This window comes from Mastomys coucha, unplaced genomic scaffold (assembly GCF_008632895.1).
Source record: "Mastomys coucha isolate ucsf_1 unplaced genomic scaffold, UCSF_Mcou_1 pScaffold3, whole genome shotgun sequence".
In the NCBI taxonomy this organism is placed as follows: Eukaryota; Metazoa; Chordata; class Mammalia; order Rodentia; family Muridae; genus Mastomys; species Mastomys coucha.
This window is the reverse complement of record NW_022196909.1, coordinates 45,839,685-45,867,376: the sequence shown is the minus strand read 5'-3', so window position 1 is coordinate 45,867,376 and position 27,692 is coordinate 45,839,685. Positions and strand designations below refer to the sequence as shown.

The following is a 27,692-nucleotide window of genomic DNA, read 5'->3' as shown; positions in this document are numbered from 1 at the left end:
CCATGCGCTATCTCTAACTCCATTCCCAGCGGATCTTACGCCCTCTTCTGGCCACTGAGGGCACTCATGTTTGTGGTGCATGGGTACACACACAGGTACACGCACATGCACACACACACACACCTTCTGTTTTCTAAACATTGGTGAGGATTAAACTATAAACATGGGAGAGAGGAAGCAAGCCCGGGTCTCTTGGCAGTGGGTGCTGTGTTTTCTTGTGTGTGTGGACCCACCCCACCGGCTGCTCCCCACCACCAGGAGCTGCATTAAGCCTTGCAGCCCTTTGGGATTGTGTCGTCCGTATCATATAGAGGTGCTGCTTGTAGATGCTGCCGAATCAGCAGCGCTCTCCCTGAAGGCTGGTCCGGCTCTGCAGCCTCTCCACCAATGCTCTCTTCATGGTGTTCCCCCTCAGGTTCTAAGATACAAATGTGAACACCTTTCCATTTTAGTACTTTTGCAAAATATGTGGAGTCATTATGCTTAAAGTTCTGCGTCTGTGGTGCTCTTCTTGTTGTCAACTTGACTGCATATGGAGTCGAATGGCTGGGCTCACCTATGAGATCCCTTCCTCCCTTCCTCCCTCCCTCTCTCCCTCCTGCCCTCCCTCCCTTCTTTTTTTCCATATAGGGTTTTTCTGTGTAGCCCTGGCTGTCCTGGAACTCACTCTTTAGACCAGGCTGGCCTTGAACTCAAACAATCCATTGCTTCTGCCTCCTGAGGGCCCGGATTAAAGGTGTGTGCCACCACCACCACCACCACCTGGCTGATTTTTTTTTTTCTTAATCGTTTGAAGTAGGAAGACCCACTTCTCTTTTTAAAAATGTCTTCTTTCATACAATACATCCCAACCGTAGCCTCCCCTCCCCACTTTCCCCCTCCCCAGATCCACTGCTCCTTCGTTTCCCTTCAGAAAAGAGCAGGCTTCCCCCAGTGATGTTAACTGAACATGGCCTAATAAGATGCAATAAGACTAGGCACAGACCCTCGCATCAAGGCTGGATGAGGTGACCCAGTAGGAGAAAAAGGGTCCCAAGAACAGGCAGAAGTGTCAGGAACACGCCATCTCCCACTGTTAGGAGTCCCGCAAGCATCCCAAGCTAATGACCACAGTGTGCATGCAGATGGCCTAGCAGAGACCCACGCAGGCTCCGTGACTGTCGCCTCTGTCTCTGTGAGCCCCCATGAGCCCTGCTTAGTTGACTCTGTGGGCCACGTTCTCCTGGTGTCCTTGATCCCTCTGGCTCCCACAATCCTTCCCTCGCCTCTTCTGAAGGCTTCCCCGAGCTCCAGCTAGTGTTTGGGTGTGTTAGCATCTGCTCCCATCAGCTGCTGGAGGAGGCCTCTCCGAGTGGGCACTGATGTATGAGTAGAGCAGAACACTTCATTGACTTTTCCTTTTGGGTCCGTCGTCATGCTTGGTTCTAGCATGGTTCTCTCCGCCATCCAGCTTACTTCCTGGCCATCCAGGCAATGCCCGGCATGGGCTCCCTCTTATGGCTTGAGCCTCCTGTTGGCTACCCTCTGAGCTCTGAGCCACCATTGCCCTAGGACATCTTGCTGGGTTGAAGGTTTGATGGCTGGGTTGGGGTCCCAGTCCTACCACTGGGATCCTCGCCAGGTTAACTGGAGATGACCAGTCCAGGATCCCTAGCCTGCGTTACTAGGAGTCCTCACTAGGTCACCCTCATAGGTCTCAGAAAGTTTCCCCATAACCCCCTAACTGCCCCTCTAGTCCAGGAGGCTCTCCCTGTGCCCTCTCCCTCCATCTCTCCTTCCCCCACCTCCCTTCCCATTCTCACCCCAATCCACCCCTCCTTGTATTTCCCCTTGGGCCCTCCTTGTTACTTAGCCTCTCTGGGCCTGTGGGCTGTAGTGTGAGTATCCTTACCAGCTCATATCCACTTACAAGTGAGGGCGTACCATGTGTGTCTTCCTTGCTCAGGAGGATTTTTTTTTTCTAGTTTCATCTGTTTGCCTGCAAAGTTCTTGATGCCATTTCTTCTTAGTATTTTTTTTTAATATTTTAAAGATTTATTTATTTATTTTATGCATGTGAATACACTGTTACTGTTTTCAGACATACCAGAAGAGGGCCTCAGATCCCATGACAGATGGTTGTGAGCCACCATGTGGTTGCTGGGAATTGAACTCAGGACCTCTGGAAGAGCAGTCAGTGCTTTTAACCACTGAGCCATCTTTCCAGCCCAGTGTAATTTTTTTTCTAACAGCTGCATAATAATCCATTGTATAAATATTCCACATTTTCTTTATCCATTTTTCAGTCGAGGGATATCTGGGTTGTTTTCAGGTTTTAGCCATTATTAATAAAGCTGCTATGAACATAGTTGAACAAGTGTCGTTTTGGTAGGATGGGGCATCTTTTGGGTATATGCCCAAGAGTGGTATAGCTGGGTCTTGAGGTAAATCTATTCACAATTTTCTGAGAACTGGCATATTTATTTCCATACTGACTGTATAAGTTTGCACTCCCACCAGCAGTGGAGGAGTGTTCCCCAGTGTTCGTCCTGGCCAGCATGAACTGTCACTTGTGTTATTGATCTTAGCCCTTATGACAGGTGAAATCTCAAAATAGTTTAGGTTTACATTTCCCTGATGACTAAGGATGTGGAACATTTCAAGTGTTTCTCAGCCATTGCGACTCCTCTGTTGAGAGATTAGGGAAGACCTACTTCTAATCTGGCTCTGTAAGGTAGGAAGATCCACCTCTGTTCTGGGCCATACCTTCTGCTGGTGGCTTCTATAAGGGACGTGGAAGCTTGCTCTCTTTGCCTGCTGGCTCCTGCTCTCTCTGGCAAGTCCATTCCTTCCCTGGCCTAGAGAAGAGCCTACTTTGTGATTCTGGTGCACACTGAAGACCAGCCGAGACATCTAGTCTCTCAGACTGAACAGCTACTGGATTCTTGGACCTTCCGTTGGTAGACAGCTATTGTGGACCATCTGGACCACAGCCTGTAAGCCATTCTAATAAATTAATAAATCCCTTTCTCTATATGTAGATTAATTCTCTAAGTTCTGTTGCTCTAGTGCACACTAGCTAATACAACACTTTATGCAGTTTAGTTGGCGTTTATTTTATGTATGTGGGGACAGAACAGTCTCTTTTCTTTAGGATGCATGTAATTTATTTAACTAGCTCCTGGCTAGTAGAAATCTTTTCTCTTTTCAATTCAGGCCAATTATATTTATTAGAATAATTTGGTCTCTTTTTTTTTCTTTTTTTTTTTTAAATAATTTTTCCCCAGGCAGTGGTGGCGCATGCCTTTAATCCCAGCACTCAGGAGGCAGAGGCAGGTGGATTTCTGAGTTTGAGGCCAGCCTGGTCTACAGAGTGAGTTCCAGGACAGCCAGGGCTACACAGAGAAACTCTATCTTCGAAAACAAAACTAACTAACTAACTAAATAAATAAATAGTAAAAAAATTTACAATATGGACTAGACTGTGCCTCCATTGTATGTAATCTGATAATTTGGAAATCTTATGTATTCTAGTGATTGTATTTGTAACTCTCTTTTGATTATAATTATTTATTATGTGCACGCCGTCATACACGGGCAGCTATCAGAGGACAAGTTAGAGGAGACGGCCATCTCCTTCCATCTTGTGGGTCCTGGGATTGAACTCAGGCCTTCAGACTTGTCAGCAAGTGCCTTTACCTCTGAGTCCTCTTGACAACTTAGATCATTTGATTGTGACAGTATTACACCACAGAGTGTGTAAATGCTTGCTGGATAGTACAGTTGAGCATCCATGTTCATTTCCCAGAAGCCTCTGCGTCTTGTTTATTCCCACCCCTTCCCCATCACAGAGCCAGGTCCTTTCTGCTAGCCATTTCTTGTTTTGAGACAGGGTCTCAGTATGTGGCCTAGACTAGCCTTGAACTCACTATGTAGAACAGGCTGGGCTCAAATTCACAATGTGCTCTCTGTTTTTTAAACAGGATTCACGTTGTTACTCCCAGCCCCACTCTGTAGGGTTTGTTATGGTCACTGCTGTGCCCTGTGTTGTTAACACATTAGTTTGTCTCACTAGTCCCTGGAGAGGAACTCTGAGGGGCTTCTCCCGAGGCTCGGAAGAACCGTCACGAGTTGAATAGTTTTAGGTATGCCTCCTGCTACGCGTGCCTCTGTATTTTTCTTATGGTGGGTATTTGGGGAGAAGAGGCTAGCGAGGTGGTTCAGCAGTTTCCAGCACCTACATGGCAGTTCACAACTGTCTGTAAATGAACTCCAGAGGATCCAGTGCCCATGTCTGGCTGCCTGGGGCACCAGGTACACAAGTAGTGCCTAGATATGGATGCAGGCAAACACCCATGCACAGAAAGGGGGGCCTTTTGTGTGTGTGTGTGTGTGTGTGTGTGGAGACTGGTTTCTCTGGATCGCTCTGGCTGACTTATAACTCTCTATGTAAACCAGACTGTCCTGGAACTCACAGAGATCCATCCATCCGCCTCAGCCTCCCGAGTGCTGGGATTAAAGGTGTGCTCCTCCATTTCTGGCCAACAATTTTATTTTTAAAGATAGGTATTGGGAGGGAATATACTGGGCCTTAGGTTATCCACATAGCTCATTCCTCCTGGAGATGATCACATGGTTTTTCTAATTTATTTTTTCATAGCAGAATGGACTTCATGAGGAGGAGGATTTTAACATAGATTTAAGCAGATCTTAATAGAACTTGCTTCATAGGCTTCCTCCAGATGGGAACAGGTGCTTTCCGGGGGTGCTGAGGCACTGGAGCCCGCCCCCCCCAGGGAAAACCCGCTTCCTCTAGGGTTCCCTTAAAGGGATGGGGTGCCATCCCTGTAAGCAGGCGGCTTCTCCATGTCACCGCAGGCTCGCAGCTGGCACATTTAGCTTCCTCACTGAGTCTGTGTCTCCCGCTTTCAGCATTCAGCCTGTGTATGGAGCTCAGCATCCTCCTCTGGATCCTCGGCTCACGAAAAAGTAAGTCAAGACCTCGTCCCTTTGCGTCTTCTCCCGTCACCCACCCACCTCCTCTAGTTTGGAAGGGACTGTCTCCTCCCTGGCCTTTCGAGCTGCTTCATTGCCCTGGGTGAATCCTCTCACTATGAAGATTCCCACTGTGTAGACCAGGCTGTTTCCAAACTCTCAGAGACCTACCTCCCTCTGCCTCCTGAGTGCTGGCATTTAAAGGCACGTATCACTATGCCTGGCCAAACGGGCAGCTTTTAAAAATTGATTTTGCATGTATGTGTGTGCCTGAGTATACGTATATGCACCGTATGTATCACACAAGGGCACTGGATGCCCTGGAACTGGACTCGCAGGCAGTTGTGAGCCACCATGTGGGTGCTGGGAACTAAACTCAGTTCCTTTACAAAAGAGAGTGTTTTCAGGAGGAGGGGTTGTTTATTTGTTTGTTTGTCTGTTTTTGTTTTTTCGAGACAGGGTTTCTCTGTGTAGCCCTGGCTGTCCTGGAACTCACTCTGTAGACCAGGCTGGCCTCAAACTCAGAGATCCACCTGCCTCTGCCTTCCAAGTGCTGGGATTAAAGGCGTGCGCCACCATCACCAGGCCTAGCAAGTGTAACCTCTGAGTGTAACCTTCCCAGCCCACGAAGGAAGGAACTGTTCCTGAGACAGGGTCTTGTTGTGTAGCCCAAGCTGCCTCAGCCTTCCAAAGGCTGAGCTTACGGGTCAGGCACCATCACCGCCCGGCTTCATGGTGGACACTTTAAAAAAGATTTTTATCATTTTTAATTTGTGTTTGTGTGTGTGTGTGTGTGTGCATATGCATGTGTGAACACTCACAGGTGTGTGTGAGTACCCACATAGGCAGGAAGAGAGCGTTGGGTCCTCTGGACCTTTGAAGTTAAAGGGTGTTGTGGGCTGCCAGCCGTGGGTGAGCCGAGGTTGTCTGCAAGGGCAGGGATCACTCATAGTCTAGCCATCTCTCCAGCCCCATGGAAGTTTTTTTTTTTTTTTTTAAATGAGACAGACAGACAGACAATATGAACGAAATGAGTGAATTTTATAAAGGAGGCACTGTTAGCAGCTGTTCACCGGCCTCCTGTTTCCCTTTCAATGTGATGTGCAGTGAGATCCCTGGGGCTGTGGCAAATGACTGCAGCTTCTCGAGAAAGGCGGGATGTCAGCATGGCCTCCTTGGGCTAAGCATCACAGCTGGCTGTCCCTGTAGAAGAGCATCCCACCCATCGCCCAGAGCCAGCTGCGAAGAGCCCGGCCCACCGGCTAGTTTCACAATTGCCCAAGAGTCTGATAGTCAACATGTAAATCCGCTGTGCACGCATTCTCTGGGCAGTGGGTGCTCTTATGTTCAGATCCTTCCCCTGACCCCGCGTCCCCTGGCTCTGTATTGAGCACAGCTCTTGAGGAATACAGCCACGTCCCAGGGTGAGCAGCAGACCTTTGAATAGCTGTGTTTTAATGTTTCACGCGTTAATAAGTAAAGCCCAGGACACCTTCCCTGGTCCCTCCACAGAGTCACGCCGCCAGTCGGCTTCACACATACGAATGCATCAGCTCTGAGTAATGGCTTCCCTGTCTCACATCATGTGCTGGCATTAATAGTCTCGAACATGGGGCACCAGACTGTTTTACAGTCCCGGTTGTTGCTGTAAAACATTTATCGCCCTTGTTTTACCACCTTTGTTTGGAGCTTTGACTGCTTCCTCTGCTCTGCTCCAGATCATCGTTAATTACCATGTGCTTAATCTCTACCACTGCAGGAGCCTCCACACCTGGCCTCTAATTATCTAAACTGCACGGGGACAGTAAGTCACCCTGTCCATGGACACTGACTCCAATTTGCTAAATTATTACTATTAGTGGCAGTATCGCCTGCAATAATTTTTATAGCTCAAATAAAACTAGTGTTATTGCTGGGCAGCCCCACCAGCCACTTGCTGGCATGACAGGCTTCTAAATGGATTATTTTCCAAACTGAGGCTGTGTGGTAGGTCCCACCTCCCAGTTACAGCACAGCGCACATGAAGCCAGGGGGACTGGGTTTGCTTGAGTGTCTCTAAATTCCCTACTCGCTCTATCTTAGTTACCCATTGTCAGACATTTTTCTAATATAATTCTACATGTCGTCCTAAATGTGCATGGATCTTATGCCAACCAAAGCAGTTCTGTACGAGCCACTGTTGCAGGCGGTGCTGTCAGATTTCAGGTAGCAGCTCTCTCCTGTCCCAAGCAGTATAACTCACGACCTCTCCTTTCCAAAGTGTCCTTCACTGAGTCTGAGGGCGTCAGATCTCATTACGGGTGGTTGTGAGCCACCATGTGGTTGCTGGGATCCGAACTCATGACCTTCGGAAGAGCAGTCAGTGCTCTTATCCGCTGAGCCATCTTGCCAGCCCGAGGTTTTTCATTTTGAGACTTAAAGCCACGAGTATGGCCAGTTAACGTCACCAGCGCCCCCCCACCCCCCAACAGCAGCTTACATCCCACCCTGACAGCCACCCAAGCTTACACCGCCCCAGCAAACCAACCTTGACACCTCAGTGGACTCTGTGCTTAAGGCTTAGTTCTTGCTTATGTGTGTCCAGCATGGAGTGGGGCAGGGTGGAAGGCAGGCTGTGGTCCACCTAGTTGCTCGCTCAGTGACTCAGGCAGAGGGAGGCCCTGAACCTGGAACCTTGCAGGTCACGGTGAGCAGGATGGGTGACGGGCAGCTACCAGCGTGGTGTGGCTCCCTCACTTCTCTTAACTCAAAGGAGTCAGGGGGTTTCACGAGTTCAAGAGTGCGGGGGAAATAAGAGAGCGGGTGGCAGCTAAAGAGCCTGCTCTTTGCTCGTCCGTCTGGGGTACTCCTGAGCAGTGGCTGGGGCTGTCCCCTGAAGATGGGCAGGTGTGTTGGGGGTTGTTGATTATGATAGTGTGTGACAAATGCTAATGAAGGTGGTCCCATGTGTCACACTGCTCAGCAATGCCGGTCTCCTTTCTTGAAGCTTCATCAAAGAGCGTTCGAAGGTCAGCTCAGTTCCCCTGAAGAACAAGAAGGCCTCCAGTTTCCACGAGTTTGCCCGGAACACCAGTGACGCTTGGGACATTGGCGATGACGAGGAGGAGGACTTTTCCTCACCTCCTTTCCAAACTCTGAACTCGAAAGTGGCTTTGGCCACTGCAGCCCAAGTCCTGGAAAACCACAGCAGGCTGAGGGTGAAGCCCGAACGGTCGCAGTCCACAACATCAGACGTCCCTGCCAGCCACAAGGTCATAAAGTCCAGCAGTGACGCCCAGCTATCCCGAAACTCCAGTGAGTCCACCCTGCCCCGCCGTAACCTCTCGGTAGAGTGCAGCCAGAGAGAAAAGAGCTCCCCTCAGGCCCCCGCTCACATCTTCTATGGCATGATTCAAAAACAAAACCCCTCAAGCTAGAGGTCTGACCCAGCATGCTGGCTGGCCCTGCCCTTCACGCCGGTCTTCTCTTCACTGGCACTCTCTTCCCTGTCCCTTTCCATACAGTGGCATCCACACATCTCAAGTGGCTCAAGGCCTGGGCAGGTTTCCAAATACTAGATGTGTTTAGAGGTGCCAGTGAATGAATTCACAAATGGTCCCCCTCCTCAGCCGTGGGAATGGCCGCCCACTAAGGAGGCCTTTTCCCTGTTTCCGTGACGTAAGCAGCATGTGCTGAAAGGCCGGGTCATAGCCCCTGACGTCAGCCTGCCCACCCGGCAGGTCTTGTTTTGTTTTGTTTTTCTAATTTGGGAAGCTGGCCTCAGTTACTGCTGCGGGTGATGGCGGTGTTAGATGTCTGGCACTTTCTGTGTCCATTTTTCAAGACCCACTTGTGTTACTTTACAAGGTTTTATGTATAGAAGCCGTCTACCCCGACCTGGGCGGGGAAGTGCCCTCATCCTAGCTACAGGTCAGGGGCGTAAAGGACAGAGGATATCAGAGGACACTCTGAGGTTCCCTGAGTTTCTTTCGCAGCCTCAGACCTCGTACAAGGCCATGCAGTTTGGCTGTAGAGTCTTCACTGAGACTGTCATGTGCCTTTGCTGAGACAGGACCCTGTTTGAACTCACAGTGCCGGTCCGAGACAGGCATCCAGCGTTGATCGGCCAGGTGGCTTAAGCTCTGGATAAGGTTCTCAATGTCAGGAAGCCCCCACCAGGATCCCTGCAGGCTGCCCTGTGTAGCTGGGCCCCCCATATGTCTCCCTGTGGAGGTTCCCTCTGTGTGCCTCTGCCTATAAACAGCCGATGCTGGAGGTGCCATCTGTCTAAGCTTTACTGCGTGTGGTCTGCATTTTCTCGGCCCCAGTTGTCACCGTAGGCGTCCCAGCCAGGCGCCTTATGGCAGCTGTCACAAACTTCTGCACTGCTGGCTCGTTCCTATTCCGTGTTTAATATTTTCATTTTAAGGCCCAGGTATTGAAGAATGCCACCCAGCCCTGGGAGGGCAGTCCCTGAAACAGTTTTCTTAGTGGCGATTCATTCTGAAGGGTGCCGGGGTCAGACAGGCCCGAGTCATCGCCTCCACAGCCCCAGTTCCTTGACTCCCCAGGCTGACTTTGTTCTTCTGCAAAGTAGTTAAAAATTCTTAGCTGGTGGGCTGGAAAGATGGAGAGATCTGATGACCTCTTCTGGTGTGTCTGAAGACAGTTACAGTGTACTTAGATATAATAATTAAATCTTTAAAAAAAATAATTCTTAGCCGGTACCATAAGGGATCATGGGGGAGTGCATGTTCAAATGGCCGCACGGCCCCTTCTGCACAGCAAGTACCAGCTGGTTTAGACATGTAAGGGGAACAGAGTCCTGCTCCTGTTGCTTCCACTGCTTTGGTGGTAACAGCAGAGTTCAAAGCTGTTTCATTTGGGTGAGGAATGTAGAACCAAGAGGAGCAGGCTACCCAGCTTGGGGCTGCCTGAAGCCAGAGCTTCCTTCATGCCTTGAGGGGCCCCTGAGGGCCAAGTGCAGGCTAAGGTTGTGCCTGGCTCTGAGGGTAGCCGGTGCGCTTAGCCAGAGGGTTAAGCATGCAGGATCATGCCTTAGCTTTTCATATACTCTGCTGTAGGCTGCGTGGCTACTGCACTCACCAAGTTAAGGTAGCTTAAGATCCAGGCGAGGATAGAAAGAGTTTCATCTTTCTTGGCGTCACCACGTACATTCTTAGAATGTTGCCATGACGGCAACATCTGGGGTCAGCTGGCTGCAGCCGTCCTCTGGCACTTGTGCAGTCCCTGTGTATGGAAGCAGAGCCCTGCATGGCCTCATTCTCTCCCTGTTCTTGGAGCCTCAGGAGGCCACAGGCTCAGGCCCTGCCCTGGAGAAGGCACCGCGCTGCAGAGCCCAAGCAGACCCTGGGGTGGCTGACCCATGACCTTCCTATGTAGTTCATTCTCTTTTTCAAATCCCTTCAGGCGACACGTGCCTGAGGAATCCACTCCACAAACAGCAGTCTCTCCCTCTCCGGCCCATCATCCCCCTTGTCGCCCGCATCTCAGACCAGAATGCCTCTGGGGCCCCTCCAATGACGGTCCGGGAGAAAACGCGCCTCGAAAAGTTCCGCCAACTGCTTTCCAGCCACAACACTGACCTAGGTGCGTTCACCAGGGCCCTGGGCAAGGTGGCTGCGGTGACTGTGGCTCTCAGAGGTGGGACATGTCTTCTGTCCTCCTTCCTTGACTTCTAGCTCCCCCTAGTCAGGTGCTAGCACAGCGATGGACAGTATTTAGGCAGAAATCTGTTGTTGGAGATTAGGGACCAGGGTGAGTGGGGCCTGCGGACTGTGGGGGACCCCAATCCTCCTCTGTCTCTGCTACCTCCAGGAGTTCTCAGAAGTGCACTCCTGTACGTATCGGCCTTTACTTACTGGGCCAGGGCTACCCGATAGGGCCTCTGAGAAATGGATCTTGACCAGGTCAGGTTGGAGAGAACACAGCAAGACTGAGCTGGAACAAGTTTACTACGAGCGGTCAGACTTTCTATACACTTATCGGAAACAGAATACAATGACAGTTGCCAGGATACAATGACGTTTGCAAGCTATACAGGACACACAAGATTAATGTCTAAGACCAATTTTCCTGTCAAACTTGTGTATGCTTCGCTGACTTCTAGGGAATGCAGAGAAACACAGGTTGCCTGAGGGAGCGCTTCCGTTTCTCAGGAACCGAAAAGCACACAATGCCCCAGCAGCCTCAGACTCTAGCCCGAAAAACCCACAACACATGCCTTTTGAGGCACTAGACCAGGACAGCCCCGTGATTCCTCACATACCCCACAGCTTCTCTGAGCTGGAGGCTGCTGCAGGTGCCCTTGGCACCCTGCTGCTGGGGGCTGTGGTGAGGAGCCTTTCCTGGCTTGTCCTAGCGATTAGTGGCGATGGTGATCATGTTTAGTGGTGGGAGGCATCTAGCCATGCTGGGTTTGGGCCCTTGCGGAAGGACCTGACTCAGCGAGGTTGTCTTTTGTGTAGATGAATTGAGGAAGTGGAGTTGGCCAGGCGTTCCCAGGGAAGTTCGCCCGGTGACCTGGAGACTGCTGTCGGTGAGTTCCAACCACCATGAAGAGAACATGGGCCCCAGACAGCCCTCTGCCTGCCAAGGTTGGTCTGATGTCATAGACTCCCCTAGTTCCGCTGTGGGGCTGTGTCCTAAAAGACACGGCCTTCAGAGTTGATTCCCAGGCCTGCAGGTGAGTGTCTTCCTACAGTGGAGGAGGCCAGGCACTGGCTCCTGTGGTCACAGTGTCACTTCCTTAGCTGTGGTGAGGCATCTAGCAGGACAGGAGGACCCCAGCACTGGCTTTGAGCTAGCATCACCACTCCTGACAGCGTTTTGAAATCCATTTCCCAGCTTCATGAGAAGAGTCAGGCCGTAGGCCTCTCCGAAGCAGTCTACTCTCGCTTTCCCACGCTCAGATCATACGGCCCCTGCTTTGGGATGCTTGGTTCTGAGCCTCTGACATCTGCTCACTCGTCTTGTAAGGATTTTCAGAGGCCTGTTTGCCAGCCCAGAGCCAGGTGCTGTGCGCATGCCCCAGATCAAACAACAACCCCCCCCACCCTTCCTCCCTTCGAACCTTCCCCCTCCCTCTCCGTGCCACTTCTCCAGCCACCCACTAAGGAGTGCACTACATAACTGCCTTTGAGAGGAAGGGCGCCTTGTCACTGTCCCCTGCCTCTGGCCTTCCAGCTGTGCAGTCAGTGACTTGGTCACTCCTGGTCAGTTCAGATGTTGCTCAGAGCTTAGGCAATCAGAAAGGGGACGGGATTCAGGAAGAAGAATGGATCCAGGTGGCTGGCCTTTTGACCGCTAACCCACAGGCTCCATTCAGCTCGCTGAGCTGACGGTTCCCAACATTGCGCTGGAACAGAATGTGTAACCCATACCAGGAAGTGTCCTTGGAGTTGCCAGATCCTGGTAATTCCCTTGGAGGCTGTGACTCCTGTCCAGCTCCCTCCTGCTAACTTCTGCTCAGTGGTGTCTGCTCTGGGTGCTCCACAGGGTGCTCCACAGTGCAAGGTGTGGGACTAAAGCAGTTAGCCGCTGTGAAGCTGGTTTTGCCTCATCTGCCCACCTGGGGTCCACTATCCAGAAGAGAACCAGTGCCAGGGGCAGGGGTAGGGGCTGAGCCAAAAGAAAGCCCGCTTTGTCCTCTTGGCAGTGTGGTTTCTGTGCCTTGATGGCTTCCAAGCCACTGCTCGGGCCAAAGTGAGAGCTCACCCTCGTCTGACAGGCACTGTCGTCTTTAGGGCTATCTCCCTGCAAACACCGAGCGGCGGAAGCTCACCCTGCAGCGGAAGCGGGAGGAGTACTTTGGCTTTATTGAGCAGTATTACGACTCTCGGAATGAAGAGCACCACCAGGACACCTACAGACAGGTATGACGTCTCCACAGACCGCACGTCTGGCACAGAGCACAGACCTGTGCTCCTGGAGCCGCGGTGCAGTGAGACATCCTGTGTGTTCTGTGGCTCCCTCCCTCTCTTCATTCAGCAGCTTTGGCTTTGCATTTAAAAAAATTGAACTTACCATGGATGGATGTGTGTGTATGCGTGCGTGCGTGCAGGTGTGAGTGAGTGTGTGTGTGTGAGTGAGTGTGTGTTTGTGTGTGTGAGAGTGTGTGTGTGTGAGAAAGTGAGTGTGTTGTGTGTACGTGTGTGTGCATGTGTGTGTGAGAGTGTGTGTGAGTGTGTGTATGAGTGTGAGAGTGTGTGAGTGAGTGTGTGTGTGTGTGTGTGTGTGTGTGTGTGTGTGAGTGCAGGCACTCTAGGGGTATCGGATCCTTGGAACTGGAGTAGGAAACTGTTGTGAGCTGTGCTTGAGTCTGAAAACCAAGCTCAGGTCTTCAGGACGAACAGCCTGTACTCTCAGCTGCTGAGCCAGCTCCTGATTCGTTTTATTTTTTTCACCCGGGACTGGGTTTTAGTCGGTAATTCAGGCTGGAACCCACTGTGTAGCTCAGGCTGATTTTGAACTTGTCTCAGTTACCTGGTTGCTTCGGTTACAGGCGCTACCAGGATCCTTAGATAGGTGTGGGTTTTAGCAGTGCTCAGTGGTGTTGCTTCTCATGTTTCACGTGTGTACAAATCACCCCCCCACACACAAGTGTACATATATGTACACACATGTATGCAGCGTACACACTGCGTGCACACGTGCATGTACGCACACACATACTATACACGTTGTACACATATGTATGCATATACACATTGTGTACACACACATACACACACACCCCACCCTCGCCTTGGATAACCAATAGGTACAGGTCTTGAAGTAAGGCTCACACTCCTACCATGTTCCCTGGTAACAATGCTGTCTGGCCACAGGCCATCCCCTGAGGATTAAGGACCATGGGACCCACAGTAAAGGCAGAGAGGTTGGAAATGGTCGGTTCCCTCAGGACTGCAGCGTCAGTGTGAGCCTGTGGCCGCTCCAGTGCCCGTTCAGCGCCCACTGCCTGCAGAGATGTCTCTGGGAGCCTCACAGGAGGAGACTTACCTCAGGGGGATTCCTGTCTGATGACAGTGGCTTACTTGGGGGTGCTTCCTCTGTGAGCTGTGGCTAATGTGGGTATACAGTCTTCCTGGGCGGGTCTGGCCGGGCTTCGTCCATATTCTGTCTGGCTGTCTGTCCTTTTAAAGCTAAGCTGTGCTCTGAGTGTTTCTTTGAGTGTGCTGCCTTAGACACTCTGGCGTTACGTCTGGGCCATGGCTTCTGTTTTTCAGATTCACATCGACATTCCAAGGACGAACCCTCTCATCCCCTTGTTCCAGCAGCCTCTCGTCCAGGAGGTGAGTGGGCTCCTCGGTATCCGGTCCTCCTCCTGCCTGGGCCCAGTGGCACCTGTTGGCTACCCCATGTCCACAGGCGGCACTTTGGGACAGGGTACCTCCTCACGCCTTCTCCTCCGCCCTTTATAACAAGCCTGGGTACCAAGTAATGCTTTGCCTGAGGCTTGAGACAGAAAGAATCCTATCTTAAAATCCCTGTTCCTGGGCTTGTTCTACTTTTTAAAGCTGGGGTGGTGACTTTTTTCTAATTGTGGTAAAATATCTATAGCATGAATTTGCCCTATCCTTCCTGGTTTTATGAACAGTGGGTAGCTCCTGGCTCAGTGGCTTACATGCATTTTTCCCGTTTCCCACACCTAAATTTAGTGCCCGTAAATACAACTCCCTTCCCTGCCACCACCTCTCTAGGTTTTGCCTGTGGCTGTGACCACTCTAAATACCTCAGATCAGTAGGCATCCACAGTATTTGTCATTTTGTGTCTGGCCTAATTCACAGTGTCAGAAGTCCCTCCATTAAGATGTTTTTATTACATTATTTATATTGTGGAGGGCATCCTGGTGTGTGGTCAGAGGATCCTGACAGGGAATGACCTTCTCCTTCCACTATGTGGGTCCTGGTCACCAGCCCTGTCAAACAGACACCATTACCCGCTGAGCCACCCCCCCCACCCCCACCCACTCCCCCTGCCCTCACCCACTCCCCGTCTCCTTGATTTTATAAATCCTCCATCATCCCTAATATTCCTACAAATGAAAATTGTGGGCAGGCAGGTTGCTTATCCCTCTTGGCTGTGGGGATTATGCTGTAGGGAGAATGGTTGTGCGAATACACTGTAGACCCTGCTTTCAATTCTTTTGGAACGATATCCAGGAGTGACAGTGGTAGTGGTATCGTAAGACCTCAAGCAAGTGACGCAAATGACGCAAGTGGAAGCTTGCAGTAGGACCGTTAGCTTGACTTGGGCAAGGGACACTCGCTCGTGAGGTCAGCAGCTTCCTGTGCTTCTGCTGCGGGCATGATGTGGCGTGCCAGTGTTGATGTGGTGTGCCGGCGCTGATGTGGCGTGCCGGCACTTTTGAAACAGTCTTTCTGTCCTCTGTATAATAGAGGGACAGTGGGAAGAGTACATTCTGTGGCTTTGGATGACATTCATAGATCCATTTACGAGTAGATGTCTCCTGCTGGGGTCTACCATAACTTTCAACACTGCAGGGGAGATTGTGTTTGTTGGTGACACCATCTTCCCACCCATAAGGAAAGTTGAAAGCACGTTCCTTCCCTCCCTTCCTCCCGGGCCTCTGCTGCTCAGCTCGCTTTCCCTCCTCCACCTCACAGTGCTCACACCATTGCCATCTCCTCCCGCACCTGCTCTCATCTCCAATTAATGTAGCCTGGACAGAGACAGGAACGAACACTTTATTCTCTTCAGTTTTGCTTGCATCACCTGTGTGTACTGGGCCATTGTCTTAAGCAAATGGACACACGGAGGACTAACCTACCAGCACCCCAGTACTGCAAGGCTTGCAGAGGTCTAACCCACCACCACCACCACCACTGAGCGGCCTGCAGACCTGACACATGCTGGAGTGTTGCCTGTAGTGGAGGAGTCGGGCATGGGAAACCCTTCAGGTTTACCCTGTCATCCCCACAAGGCGGTTATCACAGACCTTTCCCATAGTGCAGAGCCTGTGTTCTCTCTGGCAGCCAGGCTGCTTGACTTTATTTTGCGAATGTCTGGCACCTTTCGAGCCTGGCATGTGCGTGTCTGCTTCACTCGTTCCTGCGGCCAGCTTCCGAGCAGTTGGCCACTAAAAGCCAGTCACCAAGGCCCAGACTCTGGAGCATGGATGCTCTGGAGTCCTCCGAAAGGCCAGTCTGGAGATACTTGGTTTTTGTGTCACTGGGATCAATCCCAGGTCCTTGTGTGTGCTAGGCAAGTGTTTCACAGCAAGTACCAGAGATGGGAGGAACAGTAGGATTGGGAATTCTTGTGATTTTTTTTTTTTTTTTCAGAGTACAGTGGGTCTAGCCTGGAGCTACACTTGTGAGGAAGAAAGGTCATTTAGCAGAGCAGACTTCCCTCAGAGCCTTTAGTAAAACACAGACACTGCCTCCAACCATGCAGCCATCTCCACAATCTGTCTGACAGTTCCTTCTTCTCCTTGGAAGTCCTTGTCTCCAGGGCTGGGTGGGGCCAGCTGTGCTATGGAGGTCATCTGACACCTTGGCTTATCTGTTGTCACCATCTCTGCTGTCCCTCCTCTGTGTGTGTGTGTGTATGTGTCACAGAGACACCATTCTCCAGAAGTTTTGGGGCTGGGGGGGGTCATGGCCACCAGGACAGAGCCAGTGAGCATGTTGTTTGGTCAAGAGAAGTTAAAGGGAAAGCCTAGAAGGCCTAGTGACAGCAGAATGGACAACCGCCAAATGGGAAGGAGCAGGACTCTGTTACGGGACCATCTAAGGCCTCGGGCTTATTTTAATTGATACATGGAACCCTCAAAGGTTCTGTCATGGGGGCCCAGACCGATTGGTTTCTCTGTCCCAACCCCCGACTGCGAGGCCGGTGTCCCTTTACTTTTGTATATTGCATTCGTTTCTTTTGAGGGGCCGAATGCATGCCATGCATGTGTGTGGAGCCAAGGGCAGGCTGGCAGGACTTTTCCCTTTCAGTGTATGGGTCTCAGGATCCAGCCACGCTAAGCCCCGGCTGTCAGGCTTAGCGTGAGTGTCGTTAGCCGCCCATCTCTCTCACCAGACTTTGCCCAGCAGATGTGTGCTTGCATCCTGATGCACAGAGGGACTTCTACAAGAGGCGATTGTCACCAGTCCTAGTCAGGGCGAACCAGAAAATCTTGATTTTTTTTTTTTTTTTTTTTGTAGATTTTATTTTAAATGTGTGTGTGAGTATTTTGCCTAATTGCATTTATGCGCACCGTGTGTGCCTGTCTGCTTGCTGCCCTTGGAGGTCAGAAGAGGGCGTGGCATTCCCTGGAGTTGCTGGCAGTTGTGGGCCACCCTGTGGGTGCTGGGATCTCTTGGCCACTGAGCCATCCCTCCAAACCTCAGAACAGAATCTTGACCTCTTTCCTCTCAGTGGGGAGAGCGGTGGCTAGCATCGCTTCCTCTCTATGTCCTGTAGTGACCGAGGAAGATTTAGAAAAAGACAGCAGAGCTGGCATGCGCGACACTTTGCTCCCAGAGATACAGAAGCGGTAGAGTTTGTAATCCCCATCCCCAGTCCGTTCCTGTCTCGGTGTCATGGTCATTAGATACTAAAAAGCTAGAGGGTGAGGGCCGTTGAGCAGAGCGGCTCCCGCGTTCCAAGCTCTCTGCGTGTCTCTCCCTATGACCCACAGCAGTTTTGAATTTTCCTAAAACTTTCCACTAATCCCAAGGTAAGTGGTAAGGTGGGTAAGTGGAGGAAGAAGTGTACCCGGAGATTAATCCACACACCCCCTTTCCTTCTCATCTTCCTAGATCTTTGAACGAATTCTCTTTATCTGGGCCATCCGACACCCCGCCAGTGGGTATGTCCAGGGAATTAATGACCTGGTCACTCCGTTCTTTGTCGTCTTCCTCTCGGAATATGTGGGTAAGAAGCTCCAGTACCACGTTGAACTGCTGTCCTTTCCCGTCCTACCTCTGCCTGGGTTTCTCCGGTGGACCGCTAGTGACCATGTCTTGCTAAAAAGAGACAGGCGGCCCCTTTGCTCTACTCAAAACCGTCTGAGCAGCTGAGGAAGCCCGGAATTTATCTCTTGAGACAATCAAAGAGCTGCTTCCTCACAGGAAGAGCCATACTGGCGCTCTTCTGTTGGCAGATGGCTTGATGGTTTGCTTGGATTATTTTAATATTCTCTCTCCAAACATGTCTCAGGTCCAGTGCCCGTGTGTGACGCTGGCATCTGAGGTTCACATCCGCAACCATGCGAGATCTCAGGAGTAGATGTGGGCATGTAGCGACAGGCTGGGCCAAAAGCTCTCTGGGACCCTGGTCTGTCCCCACTCTTCTGTCCCAACCCTGCTGGGCTCTTGTCATCATTGAGAGTGGCTAGGGGCTTCCCCGTGGTCCAGCCTCTGCCTGCAGCTCAGGCAAGCAGAGTCTTAAGGGAGCCAAGGAATCTGGTTTTCCTGTGAGCTTTGAGTGTCATAGGAAGACCTAGCTATGACCAGTGCAGTTCCTGTTGTCAAATACACAGAGGCTTGTGTAGGAATCCAATGCGAAGAGGCACCAGCCAGAGCATATTTACAATCCCATATGAGGCAGGATTGTTAGTTCTAGCCTCGACTGCATAATGAACACCTGTCTCAAAAGGTCAAATACACCAACAAGCAAAAATTCCCAAACCAACAAAAAAGAACATTGGCAGGAACCCAGAAACCCAGCCACACCGTAATTAAAGCTCTTCACCAGCTACATGCAGCTCTCGGGCTCAGCAGCTCTGTAAGGCAGGTGTCCCAACCCACTTCTCAGGCTGCAAGATCCAAGGGTGAGTGGCTTAATGAGTTTTCCGAACTCGAAGGTAGTTCTGAGCGAAGTACCTTTGCTCTTCACGTGACTTGATAGTGACTGGACTTAGCTCCTTGTCCTTGGCTGTCTAATGCAGACTCCTCCGTGTCAAAGTAGGCAGTGCAGTTCTGTGGCCCTTGACTATTATTCTTTAAACATTTTAAAACTGTGTATGTGCACGTGCCTGCTTGTCTGTGTGTGTACCATGTGACTACGGGTGCTCTCAAAGGCCAGAAAGAGGACAGCGGACCCCTTGGTGCCAGAGTTGTCGGTGTGGGTGTTGACCCTGGGCCTCTGCAAGAGCAGGAAGTGCTCTTAACCACGGAGCCATCTGGCTACCCAATTATTTATTTCCTACTTTATACCTCTCTTTTTTCAAAAATGTCTTTATTTTCTGTATATAGGGCTTTGCCTTGCCTACTTGTGTATCAGTACAGCATGTGTGTAGCTGGTACCTGTGGAGCCCAGAGCAGAGTGTTAGGTCTCCTGGAACTGGAATCACAGACGGTTGTAAGCCACGATGTGGGTGCTGGGCCCTCTGGAAGAACACACACGTTCAGACACACACAGAGATGAACAGATTCATTAATAATTCATTTTCTTATATGTCAGGAATTAAGACTTAAATTTTTTTTTTTTGGTTTTTTGAGACAGGGTTTCTCTGTGTAGCCCTGGCTGTCCTAGAACTCACTCTGTAGACCAAGCTGGCCTCGAACTCAGAAATCCGCCTGCCTCTGCCTCCCAAGTGCTGGGATTAAAGGCGTGCACCACCACTGTCTGGCAAGCTTTAAAAGTTCTCTTCCAGTCAACAGGCAGATTATTTCAGCACCATATATAAACTTCACGAATTCTTTATCTTTCTCTGTACCTCTTTTTAAAAAAACACTTCTTTAGTGTGTGTGTGTTTGCATGTATGTGTGAGCATGTGTGTGTGAGCATGTGTGTATACGAGTGGATACGCTCGTGTGTGGGTGTGCACTTGCATGTGGAGACTGAGGCTGGCACTGAGGATCACTCTTGGCTGCTCTTGCACCTCACTGAACGAGGTAGAGTCTCGTCAGACCTGGGCTCACTAACATGGCCAGTCTCTGTTTCCACCATCTGAGGCTGGAATCCCAAGTGAGCCGCTGCAACCACCCAGCATTTTTGTGGGTCCTGGGGGTCCAAACTCTGGTCCTCATGCTGGGTGGTAAATGCTCCTTATGTTTAAATGTGTTCCCAAATCTGTGTGTGATTGTTGGTCTCTCGTCTGCCTAGGTGTGTTATAACAGTTGGCCAGAGTGCCTGTCCCTGAACTCAGAAATGCTGACAGTGCAGATCCCCTTTGTCACTCACATGGCCAGGCAATTGCAGTCACAAGGCTCTGTCCCTGAGCCCCATCCACAACCCCATAACTGTCTCCCAGATCTCATCCTTCCCTGCCATCCCTGGAGACTGGAGCACCACGCTGGCAGAGCTGGCTTTTCTGTCTCACTTTATCTGCTTCACCCCGCCATTCACACAAGGTTTTTTGGCCATGTGGTTCCTGTCTGGAGACTCTTTCCATAGCATCTGTCAGCTACCTGCTTCAGTGCCCAGGTTTTCCAGCTTGATGGGGGAGGCTCTGCGAACTCCGCTCCTTGCCTCACTCCCTCACCTCAGCATTTCTTTTTTCCTTTTTTAAGATTTATTTATTAGCTGGACGGTGGTGGCACATACCTTTAATCCCAGCACTTGGGAGGCAGAGGCAGGTGGATTTCTGAGTTCCAGGCCAGCCTGGTCTACAGAGTGAGTTCCAGGACAGCCAGGGCTACACAGAGAAACCCTGTCTCGAACCCCACCCCAAAAAAATATTTATTTATTTAATGTATATGAGTACACTGTAGCTGTCTTCAGACACACCAGAAGAGGGCGTCGGATCCCATTACAGATGGTTGTGAGCCACCATGTGGTTGCTGGGAATTGAACTCAGGGCCTCTAGAAGAGCAGTCAGTGCTCTTAACCGCTGAGCCATCTCTCCAGCCCCTTACCTCAGCAGTTGTAACTTTTAATACTTTAAATAAAATATTAAAATTTAATAATTTATTTAAAATTATACTTTATTAAAATAAATTAATTCCATTACTATCCATTATTAAATTTATTAAAATAAAAATTGATATTTCATTAAAATAATAATTTAATAATTAAAATAAAACAATTAATATTTATGTGTGCATGCTTATGCATGTGTGTGTACACATGAGTGTATGTATGTATGCATGCTTGTATTGAATGTGTGTGTCCATGCATCTGTGTATTTATACGTGAGTGTGTCTGTGTGTGTGTGTGTGTGTGTGTGTGTGTGTGCATATGTATGATGCAGAGGACGGCTTGCAAGAGTCAGTTATCTCTGTGCACCACATCAATTCCAAGAATCAAATTCAGATCATCATGCTTGGTGGCAGGTACCCTTCCCTCCCCAGGGGCTCTCTCAGGGCTCCTGGAATGACACTTTAAACCTAATGAGTGACTCCTTCCGGAGAAGCCTGTCTCTTGGAAGCCCTCCCTAAGCCCTGGGCACACCATCCCATCATGCCCTCCTGGGACCTAGCTGGACCATAGCTGAGTTACTTTCTTCAGCAGCAGCAGCAGCATCATCACTTGCCAGTGTTTCTTTCCCCATCATCCAGCAGACTCTCATGTCTGGATGCCAGAGACTATCTGAAGGTTTTCGCCTCCTCCCATGCCTTCGTAGTGGCGTCCACACATACATAGAGGAACGAGACCCCTATCCCATAGTTTGGGCTTAGGATGCTCAGAAACTCGTGGGGCCGTGCCAGGCGTGGCCACTGAGAGCAGTGCACTGAGCTTCTGATGTGCCCGGTGGGCAGGTCATCTCCGAAGTCAGGAGATGTACGCTGAGGGACTGGGGAGAGGACCTTGAAAAAGGAGGCAAAGCATCCTGCCTTCTACTCTCAGGCCTTTAAAACTTATGACCCCAACAAGACAGAGCAAGAATATCCACAGATAAAAGCTGGAAGGAACTGCACCAGCCTTCTAGCTATTGATACTGGGGAGCAGTCCTCAGTCGTAAGGAGCATGCTACCAGTGCACACAACCATGTGCCAGCTACAGGGAAAGCGTGTGTGGAGATTACATTCACACGGAGCCAAAAGAGAGCAGAGCCTCTGTGCAGCCCTGGAGTCAGCCCCCAGGACGCTTTATGGTGTCCATCTGGGAGTGGGCGAGGAGGAAGTGTCCCCCCTCCCCGCCGCCCCAGCTTCATTGTTGTTAACCAGAGATCAGAACAGTGTGTGTCTGTGCAGTTTGCTGTGGACACTATACCTTCAGAAAAGCCTTCCTCATAGCTTTTGAAAGCCTGGTGAGTGGGCTTCTCCAGTTCTTCTCTGAAGTGCCCAACTCCCCACCCCACCCCCAGCTCCTTTGGCTATGTGGCTCTTGTCAGACTCCACGCAAACAGAATAGCCCTCTCCTCCTCCTGGAAGCTCCCAGGGCTTGTAGTTTACCTCTCTTGTTTCTCTCTTAGATGCTAATAAAACTGCCTAAGGTGAAAAATAAAACCATGTATTTATGTATATGGTTGGGAGGGACAGATGCTAAATTGAAAGGGGTGGGAAAGGAAGAACTAGTTTTTGTGAAGTGTTGGCATGGTCTGTTTTGCTTTGTGATGACAGAATACTCTTGGCTGGGTACATTCGGAGGCCAGATGGCTGGATGCTTTGTAAGTAAAGTTACTTTGGGGCTGGAGAGGTGGCTCAGCCATTAAAGGCTAGGCTCACAACCAAAAACATAAGTAAAGTTACTTTGTTCCCAATGGCTCCTGAGTCCAGACGACTCAATGCCATTGTCTCCGTGAAGACAAATGGTGAAGAGTTCAGTGAAAGCAAGTTGGTCCGTGCTACAGTGTTTCATGATGCCAAGGCAGACTGGGATGCGGCGGTCCATAGGAGGCGCCCAGCTTGCCAGCAGAAGCTCTCTGTGGAGAAGCATGCATTCCCTTGAGTAAAGGCATTACCACAGCAGAAGCTCTCTGTGGAGAAGCATGCATTCTCTTGAGTAAAGGCATTACCACAGTTAGTTGCCACTCTGAGCAGTGCTGCCCTGGGCTCCAGCCCTGAGCTTTCTTTGCCTTCCAAAGCACAGCAAGCTCTGCTCTGAGAGCAAATGAGAAAGAGGCAGCGTGGCCTGGCTGTGCGGGCCGGGTTCTGTGGATGGCAGGGTTCCTGCATATGTAGAAAGAAGAGGACGGCTCCTGAGAGTTGGTTGTCTCCCTCTGTGTGCCCGGGATTGAACTCTGGTCCTTGGGCTTGGTATCCAGCACCTTTATCTGTTGGTCCGCCATTTCGCTGGCCCAAGAAGCAGGGCTTTGTTATTGTTGTCGTTTGTCTTTTAAATCTTTTTTTGAGACAGGGTCTCACTGTGTGCTTTGGCTGTCCTGTAACTCACTATGTAGACAAGGCTGGCCCAGAACTCAAAGGTCCACTTCCCAGTGCCTGCCAAATGCCCATGCCTGGCAGGAAGTAGGTTTCGAACAGAGCAGTGCGGAGATTCTGAGCGGAGTCCTGAGGAAGAGGAATCACGCTGGCTCTGCATCCTCAGTGCCATGGACGCTGTTCTCACACACCCCACCCTGCCCTCGTGGCTGATGCTCCCTCTCATGTGGCCAGTTCTGAGGAAGCGCCACCTGTTTCCTCTCTGACTCTGCCTGTGCATCCTGCCCCACCCTGGCTGGCTGGTGTGACACCAGAGATGAAACTGGAGGGCCCTCTGCAGCAATAGCAGGCCCGGGGTTACCTCATGACCCCCGTCCTAGGGTTCCTTGTTTAAGCTCTTCTTTTATTTTGTTGTTTTAGTGTGTGTGTGAGAGGCAGAGGCCAAATGGAGTAGGCTTTTTTCTAACCCTTCACAAGTGTTCTGGGGATCAAGCTCAGCTCCCAGATCTATAGACACCAGTGCCCCTGTAGGCTGAGCCATCTCGCTGGCCACATTTGCTTCTTTAAATGTGAATTTTCTTGAGTTCTTTTCCACACGTGGATGCACCGGCCTGTCACCCAGGCCCATACATACCCAGCACCCACAGGGGTACTCAGAGCCTCTCCATCTCTCCAGAAGCCCTTACGGTCCCTTCTGGTCCCTGCTCTGTCCCCTCCCTCCCTGCCCTATAAGGGCCCCATCTACACTGAGCTCTTGTTTGGTTTTTTGTTTGCTGACTTAACAAGTTTATTTTTGCGGGATGTGGTGGCACATGCCTTTAGTCCCAGTGCTTGGGAGGTAGAGGCAAGCAGATCTCTAAAAGTTCCAGGACAGCCTGGTCTAGAAAGCAAGTCCAGGATAGCCAGGGCCACATACAGAGAAACCCAATCTTGAAAAACAAAAAGCAAACAAACAAGCAAGCAAACCCAGCTCTGTTTTTACTTGGTCAAGTCTTGGAAGGGGCTCCTGAGTGGTTACAGAGCTGCCTTGAGTCCTCAGGCTGCTGGGACAACGCACAGTAGGGAGCTCCTTGGAAGGCCAGGAGGCGGCCTAGCCATGCTTTAGAGGGAGTTGTTAGAGGGGCCCTCCCCGCGACAGTGTGCACCCATTGGCCTTTCCTGGGCAGCCTGTGGACATTGGTCAGGCGGTTGCCCATTTGATGAGCTTCATGTCCTCATTCAGGAAGTGGTTTCTAAGAAGGGATGAGGTTGGTCTGGGCAGAGCCCAGCGAATGAAGATCTGAGACAGCCTCCTGGATCTTACCCCACTCTCCGTGAGATGGCTTCTGAACATCCTGGAAGAACTCGCAGCTCCTGTTCTTGCAGCTCCTGATGCTTGGCCCCATCAGGCTTCCCCTGAGATATTGGGAAGCAGGGTGACCCATGCCCTCCTGAGCCACATGGTTCCTGTCATGATCGCTTAGAGACGGGGTGCAGGAGAGCTGCAGATGCAAGCAGGCCAGGCTTCACTGCCGCCTCGGGAGCTTCCGCCTCAGTGGAATAATTCTGACAGATCGGGGGAGTCATGGCTGACCAGCAACATGGAGCTAGCTGGAAAGAGACAGTGCTGGCCGGTCCCAGATGCTGTGGCTGCAGACTGTAAGGTGGCGGGAAGCTGACCAAGGAGTCCCCGGGTCTGTTCTGCCCAAACACTGTGGAATCAAGACAGATTCACGGGACCTCAAGGCTCTGCTCTACACGGGATTCATCTGCCTGAGCTTGGGCTTCTGACAAGTGCCGACTTGGGACTAAGCTTGTCCTTTAAGCTGCCTCCTGGAACTGGTGGCCTCAGGTGTGACGGGCAGGCAGGGAGCATGCCATCACCCGCTGTGTGTAAAGACAGCTGGGGGTGGGTATGTGAGTGCTCTCTGGAGAGTCCACTGCCCGGTTTCCTGACACTGAGGGGGTGAGCGTTCCACTGGCATGTGTGGCTTGTGTGGGCATGTGTGGCTTGTCAGGTCAGGTTGTCTCAGACCCAGCTAGCCCTCTCTCCAAGAGTGAGCACCACCCATATCTGTGGCAACCTTTGTTTGTTTTGTTTTGGTTTGGTTTTTCGAGACAGGGTTTCTCTGTGTAGCCCTGGCTGTCCTGGAACTCACTCTGTAGACCAGGCTGACCTCAAACTCAGAAATCTGACTGCCAGCCAGGCTGTGGTGGCACATGCCTTTAATCCCAGCACTTGGGAGGCAGAGGCAGGTGGATTTCTGAGTTCGAGGTCAGCCTGGTCTACAGAGTGAGTTCCAGGACAGCCAGGGGTATACAGAGAAACCCTGTCTCAAAAACAAACAAACAAACAAAAGAAATCTGCCTGCCTCTGCCTTCCAAGTGCTGGGATTAAAGGCATGCACCACCATTGCCCAGCTGTGGCGACCTTTAGAAAGCTTTAGAAGGGCTGGGCAGTGGTGGTGCATGGAGACGAAACTTCGAGGCCAGTCTGGTCTACAAAGGGAGTTCCAGGATAGCCAGGGCTACACAGAGAAACCTTGAAAAAAACCAAACCAAAAAAAAAAAAAAAGAAGAAGAAAGAAAGGTAGATAGTTAGAAGGAAAGAATAGCCTTAGAAGGTTATGTTACCCTGAATCCCATGATCAAGGGTCCTCTATTCAGTGTCCAAAGCTGACCGCATAGTGACCTTTGTTAAATAGTGGCAACAAACCTCAGGACAGTACAGAAAACCTGGAGGGCTGTTGGCTTTTTATTTGTAATTATGTATGTATGTATGTATATATGTATGTATGTATGTGTTTCTCAGTGTTTGTGTGTGCACATGAGTGTATGAGTGTAGCTACCTGTGGATCCTAGAGGGGTGGATCCCCTAGAGCTAGAGTTACAGGCAGTTGTGAGCTGCCTGGTGTGATGTCCTCTGTAAGAGCAGCATGCACCCTTAGCCACTGAGTCATCTCTCTAGTGCCTCAGTAGTGTGTGTGTGTGTGTGTGCACGTGCATGTGTACTATGTGCATGCCATGTGCATGTAGATCCCCATGGAGGGCAGAAAATGTCATTTGATTTGGGCCTGGGGTTGTAGGCAGTTGTGAGCCATTCCATGTGGGTGCTGGCAATGAAACTCAGGTCCTCTGCAAGAGAGCAGCCAGTGCTCTCAACTGCTGAGCCATCTCCAGCCCAGGTATAGGTTTCTACATTTATTTGTAAACAGGTTATACATTCCTATAAGCCTAAGCTACCCCACACTGTGTAGCCAGACCCTCTGTGTCCTTCTGAGCTAAGAACCAGCACTCTGACTGACAGCACAGTGTGAAGGGACCGCTGTGGCCAGCAGGAACGTGTCCAGGAGAGCCTGAGACTGGCTTTCTCTGCCTGCCTTTCAGAGAGCCGGCCTCCCTGTCAGGCTCTGGCTTCCTGGCTGGAGCCACATGGTCCCTCCACCTTTCCTATACATGCTCAAGGCTTGTGTCCTCGTGGTCTTGTCTGCTGTCACCAAGTCCTGGCATGGGAATGTCAGATGACTGGCATCAGCAGTGTTTATATGGCCCTCCAGCCACCTGGAATTGGGCACAGGAAGCCATGTGGCCACATTCCTCAGAGGGCTGAGGCAGGAGGATTATTTGAGTCCAGGGGGTTAAAGCCAACTTGGGCAACATAGTGAGATTCCATCTCAAAACAAAACAAAACTGTTTTCTTATTTTGTTCTTTAAATATATAGTCATTTATTTGTTCTTAGTTTGTGTATAGTATATGTACATATGTGTTATAGTATATGTACATATATGTATAGTATATGTGCATGCGTTATATAATATGTACATGTGTATATAGTATATGTACATGTGTGTTATAGTATATGTACATGCGTTATATAACATGTACATATGTGTTATAGTATATGTGCATATATGTATAGTGTATGTACATGTGTTATATAATATGTACATGTGTGTATATAGTATGTACACATGTGTGCTAGTATTGGTGCATATATTATAGGAGAACGGGTGATAGTGTTGGCTGACTTCAGTGGCTTCTGATTTTTTGGGGAGGAGGTGGGTCAGGGGTTTGTTTTGTTTTTGAGACAGGGTCTCTTACTGAACCTACAGCTAGGCTGGCCAACCAGTGGGCTTCAGAAATGCTGGTCTCCACCAGCCAGTGCTGGGATTAGAGATCCTGGTGTTGAGGATCTGACTTTCTTATGTCTGCTGGGGTCCAAACTCAAGCACTCATGTTTTGCATGGTAGGTGCTGTACCTTGTGCACCACCTCCCCAGCCCAGGGGACCTCTGTGGTCAGGAAATACTAGGCAAGGGGCTTTCTTATTTCTCTCTCTCACTCTCTCTCTTGAAACAGAGTCTCACTATGTAGCCCTGGCTGTCCTGGAACTTGCAGTGTAGACCCCAAGGCTAGCCTCAAACTCACAGAGATTCACCTGCCTCTGATGGAAGGCATGTGGCACCTTGCTCAGTTTATGCAAGGGATTCTCATGAGTCTAATTTCGGGGGGGGGGG

The 27,692-nt window shown here is 50.5% G+C and overlaps 1 protein-coding gene across 1 annotated transcript in view; it reads left to right on the top strand.

Annotated features, from left to right (window-relative positions):
• Positions 1 to 27,692, top strand: part of Tbc1d22b (TBC1 domain family member 22B) — a 53,977-nt gene that overhangs the window by 10,414 nt on the left and 15,871 nt on the right. Inside the window, exons 2-8 of the mRNA XM_031347067.1 lie at positions 4,912 to 4,968; positions 7,961 to 8,268; positions 10,384 to 10,563; positions 11,442 to 11,512; positions 12,720 to 12,848; positions 14,202 to 14,267; positions 17,749 to 17,863. Of these exons, the coding sequence (XP_031202927.1) occupies positions 4,912 to 4,968; positions 7,961 to 8,268; positions 10,384 to 10,563; positions 11,442 to 11,512; positions 12,720 to 12,848; positions 14,202 to 14,267; positions 17,749 to 17,863 (926 nt within the window). The remainder of the gene's footprint in view (positions 1 to 4,911; positions 4,969 to 7,960; positions 8,269 to 10,383; positions 10,564 to 11,441; positions 11,513 to 12,719; positions 12,849 to 14,201; positions 14,268 to 17,748; positions 17,864 to 27,692) is intronic.